At 42.0% G+C, this 8,951-nt stretch overlaps 1 protein-coding gene across 1 annotated transcript in view; it reads left to right on the forward strand.

Moving 5' to 3' along the window:
- als2b (alsin Rho guanine nucleotide exchange factor ALS2 b) overlaps positions 1 to 8,419 on the forward strand; it is a gene marked incomplete at its 5' end in the record, with an annotated part of 11,008 nt that extends 2,589 nt beyond the window's left edge. The window contains 19 exons of the mRNA XM_010776366.1: positions 1,448 to 1,518; positions 1,680 to 1,746; positions 1,874 to 2,076; positions 2,688 to 2,753; positions 2,845 to 2,943; positions 3,023 to 3,187; positions 3,319 to 3,430; positions 3,543 to 3,620; positions 3,846 to 3,979; positions 4,587 to 4,751; positions 4,845 to 4,962; positions 5,240 to 5,397; positions 5,921 to 6,037; positions 6,126 to 6,302; positions 6,381 to 6,438; positions 7,125 to 7,186; positions 7,267 to 7,416; positions 7,670 to 7,766; positions 8,123 to 8,419. Coding sequence (XP_010774668.1) covers positions 1,448 to 1,518; positions 1,680 to 1,746; positions 1,874 to 2,076; positions 2,688 to 2,753; positions 2,845 to 2,943; positions 3,023 to 3,187; positions 3,319 to 3,430; positions 3,543 to 3,620; positions 3,846 to 3,979; positions 4,587 to 4,751; positions 4,845 to 4,962; positions 5,240 to 5,397; positions 5,921 to 6,037; positions 6,126 to 6,302; positions 6,381 to 6,438; positions 7,125 to 7,186; positions 7,267 to 7,416; positions 7,670 to 7,766; positions 8,123 to 8,161 — 2,136 coding nt within the window. The remainder of the gene's footprint in view (positions 1 to 1,447; positions 1,519 to 1,679; positions 1,747 to 1,873; positions 2,077 to 2,687; positions 2,754 to 2,844; positions 2,944 to 3,022; positions 3,188 to 3,318; positions 3,431 to 3,542; positions 3,621 to 3,845; positions 3,980 to 4,586; positions 4,752 to 4,844; positions 4,963 to 5,239; positions 5,398 to 5,920; positions 6,038 to 6,125; positions 6,303 to 6,380; positions 6,439 to 7,124; positions 7,187 to 7,266; positions 7,417 to 7,669; positions 7,767 to 8,122) is intronic.
- Positions 8,420 to 8,951: the final 532 nt, after the last annotated feature.

Here is an 8,951-nt window from a genome sequence, read left to right on the forward strand (position 1 = left end):
CCCCCCCCCTCTGTACCCTTTTCTTCTGTGTGTGTGTGAAGGGCTCAGGGCTCTGTGTCATAGGAGCCCTAAAACACATGACAAACACACACACATAAAACATCTGAGCGTTAATTTGGCACCAAATATCTGAACCATCACTAAAGCACATCTCTTTGTTTAAAATAATTGGACACAAGTGTCGTTAGATAGATGTTTGAAACTTTATGTGTATCCCCAGTTTACTTTGAATGTCCATACATTAACTGCTGTTATATTACATACTCTGGAAAATCTATATTTAGAACATTAAGTTGTTTGTTTTCTGGCTTATCCATCAAATGAAATAACTTACAAATTGAGAAACGTTGTCGCATTGTTTCAGGAATAATAATTGTAAAGGATATCCTGAATCCAGTGCTCTCATGCCATATGATAACAACCAGAGTGCTGATTCAAAATGTCCGCTGATACGCAGCCCTATCCCCACCTTCCTCCTCCGTCTGCTCTCCACCTGCATGGACAAATGAACAAAAGCTTTTAGTTGTATTCTCATACATTCTGTTTCCTCGTTGCTACCAATCCAGCTTGGAATCTTAAACTACATTCCTGTTTTACTGCTGTTATATAACGCTTGACCTGCAGTTACTGGTTCATTTCTCCAAAGCACTTTCCTTCCCTCTTCTCCCTGTTTCTCTCTTCCCCTTTGCATCCCCCCCTCTTTGTCTTCCCCTCCTGTGGTTGTCCCAATACCTTTTGACTGTGTGACTCATTGTGTGACTAAAGGAACGTCTGTAAAAAGGAAATCCTCTGAAGGTGAAAACCAAAATGTTAACTTCAAATTCCTGAAGCAGGTTGTAAAGTTGAAGCTGAGGAAGAAGTGGCTGTGATGTGTTGTGATGGTGTTGCAGTGAAAGAGTTGCATGAATGCATTATACTGCACATGTTGTCTTGCATGGCCCTGACATCACTTAGGTTCATCTTAAACAGGATGCTTCAAATATATGATGTTATTCTCCAAAAGTATAATTAGGTGGTTTTTTTATTATTTATTGTATGACATTAATTCCTTACTTTTTGTTTATAGTACTTTTTACTTTTCTTTTCATTCTAAATACTTTTTTCTTCCCAGTTAAATCTGTCTTCCCTTGGTCTCCAAGGTATTCAAATGAAATACTAACTATTATTCATTTTATGTTATTTCTGGTAAATGTTCTTTAGGTAGAAGAGGTATTTCATTTGCTCCATTTAAATATATTTCATTCAATTTCCTTAGACATGTTTTCCTCTCAATTATGACATGCTTATGGAGAAGGCTGTAGTTAACTGCTCGGTGTGTGTAAGGTCAATACACACCTTTTACATGTATGTCTTTCAATGTGGTACAATTAAATACAATTATTAATGATGTTTATTTCTCTTTCTTAACACCTCTCCCCTCTTTCCTCATTCTCCACGCCTCCTCCAGTTCTCCACCCATCATGTCTTCCCCTTGGCCACACTTTGGGTGGAGCCCATCCCAGAGGAGAACAGCGGCCCGTGAGTCTGATTTAATAGATTATTGTTTTTTTGTGTTGTACTGACAAATACCATCAGGAATACCAAATCTTAAAACTGTGTGTGTGTGTGTGTGTGTGTGTGTGTGTGTGTGTGTGTGTGTGTGTGTGTGTGTGTGTGTGTGTGTGTGTGTGTGTGTCTAGGTATGGGTTAAAGTTGATCACACCAGAGGAGACGTTTGCCCTGCTCGCGTCCTCTCCCACGGAGAAGGTGAGTCCTTTAAAGCTACTGATTTACAGACTCTCTCTTTTGGTTATTGTAAAATGATTTCTACGTGTCTCCATTCTCCATATAACCTGAACCACTCCTTTAAAAACTGTGCTATATCCGTTCCCAGGCCAAGTGGCTCCGCTCCATCAACCAGGCGGTGGAGCAGGCGCTGGGCGGGGCGGGGCAGGACACCGTCTCCATCGGCTCCGGGTCCAGTCAGAAGACGGAGCCCCCCGTCTCTAGGACCGCCTCCTACACCTTCTATAAGGAGGGGCGGCTGAAAGAGGCCAAGTATGAAGGGCACTGGCTCTCAGGGAAGCCCAACGGCAGGTGGGACACTACACGTCTGCATATGGGTCAAATATTTGTATCCTTGTGCCTAACTGGAAACATTTCTAGCTTTTAAGTTGTTCATAGTATTGGCTGTTGTAATGCATATGAAATACATTAAAGTGAGGTTTTTTGGAAGTTAAACCTCAGTGCCTAAAAAGTATAAAATCTTTTGCAGCAATGTCTAACCCATTAAAACAAGTTTTTTTTTATCCCACGGACATTACAGCAGAAAATCATGCATTTGATTATATCATGCTTCAAAAGCCATGGCTTCAATTTGTACCTTTTACCTCACAGTACATGCTATGTTTGTGTTTTTTTGTTGGGATATTGCTGACAGTTGAAGGGAAAATAAATCAGGATATGAATGGATATTTGGTGTTGATCATCAGGACTCATTTCGGTTTTTAAATGATTAAACACATGGATAATATGATTATTTATATGGTCATTTCATAGCTGTTTTAGCAAAGGGACATTTTTGTCTCATGAGCTAACAAATAGAATTGATCTTGTCTTCTGACCGTAAAATGCAGCAAAAAAACCTGCAGCTTCTCAAGGGACGATTAGTGACCTTGATGTGTCGTAATGATTTGGATGTTTTTCAGTGGCGTGTTAAAGTGGCCTGATGGGAGAATTTACACAGGGACGTTTAAGAACGGACTGGAAGATGGGTGAGTGCATAATGTGTGTGTCTCCTTCTTACATGAGCTAGGTGCTTTGTAGCTCCTGTTTCCTAATGCCTATTTGTGTTTTGTTTTGTAGCTTTGGTGAATTTGTGGCTACCAACAAGACGCTCAACAAGAACGATCAATACCAAGGTCACTGGAAAGACGGCAAGATGCACGGCCTCGGGACATACAGGTGAGTGTGCCTGGAAATGGTGAGGTAGAAACTCTTAACAAACATAAGAGAATAAACGTCCCCCCCCCTGTGTTAGCAGCTATGCCAGCGGCGAGGTCTACGACGGCTGCTTCCAGGACAGCATGCGACACGGACACGGCATGCTGCGCAGCGGGAAGCTCAACACCTCCTCCCCCAGCGTCTTCATCGGACAGTGGCTGCAGGACAAGAAGACCGGATACGGAGTCTTCGATGATATCACAAAGTACGCTCGTCACTCCGTTTCATGTTATGATAAATGACCTGAATGCAGTCTGACAAGCTTTTAAAACTGTGTTTAATTTAAGATGTTCAGCTTCATCTTGTTTTTTTTACATTTGTGTGTTTTTTTTCCAGAGGAGAGAAGTACATGGGCATGTGGCAGGATCACCAGCGGCAGGGCAACGGGGTCGTGGTCACTCAGTTTGGACTTTACTACGAAGGAGCCTTCAAAGAAAACAAGATGATGGTGAGCTCCTCTGTGATTTCAGTCACATTTTGTGCTTGGCAGTTTAAGAGACCAACATTAATGTAGCTATTATATATATATATTTTAATTCCTCATGTTTTTTGTGTTTTAGGGCACCGGGATCCTGCTGTCCGAGGACGACACCACATACGAGGGGGAATTCTCTGATGACTGGACCCTCAACGGAAAGGTGACAAATGAACACAATGTCAATATAGTGTGTATATTTAACCATTAGCATGTTTAAAAAAAAAAAAATCACCTTTTCTTAAAAACATTTTGGATCCCAAGTTAATAATACAAATAATTCAAAGAAATAGCAGCGCAATAACACAATTGAAGTAACCAAAAACATATAGAAATAGTAGTAATGTGTATCAGGGTAGTTCAATGTTCTAATTGTCTCTCCTCTCAGGGTGTGCTCACCATGCCAAACGCTGACTACCTGGAGGGCTCCTTTAACGGGGAATGGGGCTCCGGCCTCAAAGTGACGGGCTCCTACTTCAAACCTCACCTGTTCGACACGGACAAGGACAAGACCCGCGACATGTAAGCTCACACAGAATCTAGAATGTGCAGAAAAATGACATGTAATCATGATCCCTTATTATACTGTTTTAAACAATATATTATAGGTCTCATATGTATATACAGAACATGTCTCTGAAGTGTTTGGCTGAAACAGATCCTTGTAGCATCCCATAATCCCCTCTGTTTCAGCCCTGTTCCAAAAGTGCTGATTCTGTGTCTGTAGCTTTAAATGCTAATGATCTGCTGCTGGCCACGCCCCTCTGAGAAGTGATTGGTTGAAAAACACACAATGGTGCTCTAGGAGGAGATTCAGGTGATAAGGTGGGGGGGGGGGGTTACCTTGGTTGGTGATTGGCTAATGGTTACACAAGCCAAAACAACATTATGACATCACAAAGTGGCCAAAATCTGATCAGCTCATTATCAGACAGGTTTTTATATAAATGGATCAGTGGACACATTTCTATCTACAGAAGACATGGAAAAGGGAGTTTTTCATAATAGGTGACCTTTAATTTACGTGTGTGTGTGTGTGTGTGTGTGTGTGTGTGTGTGTGTGTGTGTGTGTGTGTGTGTGTGTGTGTGTGTGTGTGTGTGTGTGTGTGTGTGTGTGTGTGTGTGGCAGGAAGCTGGGGCGTCTGTGTGTGTGCGCGGAGGACAAGTGGCAGGCGGTGTTCGAGGAGTGCTGGAGTGAGCTGGGCTGTGAGACCCCAGGCCAAGGAGAGAACTGGAAGGCCTGGGAGAACATCGCCGTGGCCCTCACTACCAGCCGGAGACTCATCCAGGAAAGGTACACACACACTCCTGACAGGGTAGTTTCATTGTACCAGTCAAAATAATGTTTTTTTTCAGGGGGTGATGTATGTTTTTTTGTTTGTTGCAGTCCGGAAGCGCTGTCTCGAAGTCACAGCAGGACCCTGGAGAGTCTGGAGGTGATCCCGCAGCACGAAGGACCAATCACCATGGAGAGATATCACACCATCCGACTCTACCTCATCAAGGTGAGCTCAACTGTGTGCAAACTGATCCGTCAAACACATTTCTTTCTAATGGAATATGTTGCTTATGATACTAACTTCCATATACTTCAATAAAACGTGTAATGCTTATGGAATATATTTCATTACATTAGGAAATTGCTGATTTTCCTTGAATGAAGGATCTGTCTTCTTCTTCAACCTCTAAACTCCTGGATACACAAAATAAAACAAAGCTTGCATTCTCTTGCTCAAATGATCAATTTAGCTAGTAACAGTAATATCCCTCCGCTTCCTCCAGGCGTGTGACACCCCCCTCCACTCGCTGGGCCGGCTGCTGGAGACCCTGGTGGCGGTGTACAGGATGACCTACGTGGGCGTGGGAGCCAATCGTCGGCTGCTGCCTCAGGCGGTCAACGAGATCAAGTCCTACCTCAACCGCATCTTCCTCATCGTCAGGTAACTAACATCCAGTCAGCAAGCTTCTCCGAATAGCCCCGATTCAAATGAATGTTCCAAATGGATATCATTTAAAGGTATAATATTTAACACTTGAGCATTCAAATGTGTAAAAAACATAGACCTATGTTGTTGAGTTGTGAACTTTACAAACCCTGTTCAAACCCAAAGACACTTTTTATTCTAATCAGGCAAATTATTAGGTCTCCTAAAATTGCATTATATCTCCTTTGCCCAAATGCCAGTGTCGTGTTTGTTCTTAGCCAAAAGCTGTCATAAATTATTTTTTTCCCGCTTTCAAACCACATTTTTTCCACACAATTTGTATATCTTAGTCATTTTTCACACTATATTTATAACCGGTGGAAGGATGTATCTTATCATATTGTTTTTTAAATGACCTGTAGGGCTGGAAAATGACCGATTTTGCGTTTAAAACATGCATGTTGTATTTTATTTAGATTTTGAATGTTACCTTTATTTAACCAGGATAGGTTTAAGTGTGCTTATGTGTGCTCTGCAGGTTTTTATTCCCAGACCTGCCAGAAGAGGGCGGTCTAATTCCAGAGCCGACCACCAACCTCCAGGACAAGAGGGAGCCGGGCTCCAGCGATGCCCATCTAGAGTCACCTAAACCTGGGTAAGGACGGGGCAAACCACAGGCCTTATTTCAGAGTGTATGCCTCTTTAAGGACTCTGTTAAACCCTCCTGTGTGTTTCCTCCTCAGCCGTGTGGCGAGCAGCTCGGCTCTGCTGCTCCCCGTCCTGCTTCCTCGCCTCTACCCCCCCCTCTTCACCCTCTACGCTCTGGACAAGGAGAAAGAGGACGACGTGTACTGGGAGTGTGTGCTCCGCCTCAACAAGCAGCCCGACCTCGCCCTGCTCGCCTTCCTCGGGGTCCAGCAGTACGTCACAATCTGGATAAACATACAATAAAGAGTGAAATGCATGTAAACCCCTAAACAATGACTTCCTGTCCGCAGGAAGTTCTGGCCGGTTTCCATTCCCACGTCCATGCCTGAACTGGCAGAGAAGCAGCAGGTATGGTTCAACTTGCTTCACTTTTACCTTAAGATCAAGTCACACATTTGATCGAGCATTTAAATATATCCCTGGTTCCAGCTTCTTTATTAGGAATATTTGAAAGTAAAGAGAGTATTTTAAATCTCTGAAATGTTCATTTGTAATGTTGAGCCCTTTTTCACTATTTCTTTACATTTTATAGACGAAACAGATAATCCATTAATCTAGAATAACATTTGCAGATGAATCACTAAAATAATAAATGTTCATTTCAAATCCAAAGTCACTTTGCATACCTAGCTCATAGCAGGGTTCCCACGGATCCTCAAAAAATTAAAAAAGTATCTTTGAGCATTAAGAAAAGCGCTTATTATTATTATTATTTATTATTAAAAGAGTTTAAGACATTCCATTTAAAAGAGACGGCCATACAAATGCTAAGAAATAATAGGAAGTAGCATTTTATTATTTATTTTTCTTCTGACTTTGCATTGAGGAATACAAAAAAATGGGTTAAAGCAATTTGTTTAAAAATGAACACAGAGCTGGATAACGGAAACCTTTGAAACTAAATAAAAGTAGGTCTGAGTGGATAATTCAAAATCCTTCATCAAACCTGCCCTCAGCTGTAGAAACCTTGTATACAGTATTTTTTGACAAAGTATTTTAGTAACAATTTAATAAAAGGTATTTCTGGCCTTCAGGTCCTGTCCAGCACTAAGGACGCCTGCTTCGCCTCGGCAGTGGAAACACTCCAACAGATCAGGTACGGAACAACTTTAAAACCGAGTTAAAATCACATCTAAATTGCTGTTTTTAAAATCTATACTTCTTGTTTGTTTGCAGCACAACCTTCACCCCGTCAGACAAGCTGCAGGTGATCCAGCTCACCTTCGAGGAGATCACTCAGGCCGTGCAGTCGCTGCTGAAGCAGGACTTCCTGTGGTCCATGGACGACCTTTTCCCCGTCTTCCTCTACGTGGTGCTGCGCGCAAGGTCAGCGCCCAAACAAACCCAATCACACACTAATACACACATAATATGATGATGAGGCAACAGAGACATTTGTTTTATTGTAGGCCAAGAGTCAATGTAGATAGTGAAAGAAAACACACAGGCTTTTACCAAACAATTCATAATCTGCTACTTTTTATATATACTGTATCTACATTGCTACGGAGCTGTTTTGTTTAGTGTGGTTCCAAAAACAGTTTTAAAGAATCTGATGAAATGCATGTTTTATCCTAAGAATCCGAAATTTGGGGTCAGAGGTCAGCCTGATTGAAGACCTGATGGACCCCTGCGTGCAGCACGGAGAGCACGGTATCATGTTCACCACACTCAAGGTAACACACACACACACACACACACACACACACACACACACACACACACACACACACACACACACACACACACACACACACACACACACACACACACACGCACACTGTAAGTACATGTTTAGGTTGTACATTTATGCAAACAATTCTTAGATTTCTGAGGTTAATTTAATAGAAATAAAAATATCAAACTATTTAATGTGAGAGTTTATCTTTGTAATTGAACTACTTTAATCTGAGTTTCTTTCTCTTAGAAATGTACTACCATGGAAACTATCATTTTCTTCTCTACCCCAGTAATTATTATATGTATTTGAAATGGCTCTTATACTGAATAAAAGTGTCTTCTCCACCTTCAGGCGTGTTACTACCAGATCCAGCATGAGAAGATCACCTAAGAAATGATTGGGCGTAAACTTCCTGCTGTCCCAACCCACAATCTCCAGGCCAGGATCAGCCAGGCTTCAGGATGACGGACCGGAGCACCAACCAATGGGAAGCGAAGGATCAAATGAACAGGTTGCCCACAGCTCCATCTGCTGCTGTCATGGAGACGGGCACACAGTCTCCTTTTTCTTTTCTTTTTTTACCCTCTGATGGATCATGGAAATGTGAATATTGTGTGTGTTGAGCCACTACATGCCGTCCTGTTTAAACCGGTCCGACTGACTTCCTGTGGGGAATCCTGAGGAAGGGGACGTTGTTACCTCGGAGGAAATTCAATCTCGAACGATTTTTCTTTTCAGTGCCAATGGACCAAGTTGGCTCTTGAGTTTCTCTGCACACTGTGAGATATGGCACCTATTTTTCTTCTGTGAAATACGTCTATTTTTCAGCATGAAACAAACACTTTATGGCACAGACAACGTTCCTTTTTAACCTCCAGTGTTTCAGCCACTTACTATCTGAGTGAATCCCTTGAAAGCAAGAAACTGACACACTATTTACGAAGCGTCCGGGACATCGATATGTTTACAGCTAGCTCAATTTCCTCCACCAACACAAAACAAACTTCAACAACTGACGTACATGTGATTCATGCTTTAAGTGTTTTCAAACCGTTTGACAAGAGAATAGACCCCAAGGATAACTTGATGGTTTATCAAATGCTCGCCCGGTTATCTTTTTACAAGTATCTCTGTTTGATACTGTATCATCAACATAAACTGGCTTGGCTATCATTCTAAA

The sequence above is a fragment of the Notothenia coriiceps genome, unplaced genomic scaffold (assembly GCF_000735185.1).
Source record: "Notothenia coriiceps isolate Sejong01 unplaced genomic scaffold, NC01 NC01_scaffold00016910, whole genome shotgun sequence".
Classification (NCBI taxonomy): domain Eukaryota; kingdom Metazoa; phylum Chordata; class Actinopteri; order Perciformes; family Nototheniidae; genus Notothenia; species Notothenia coriiceps.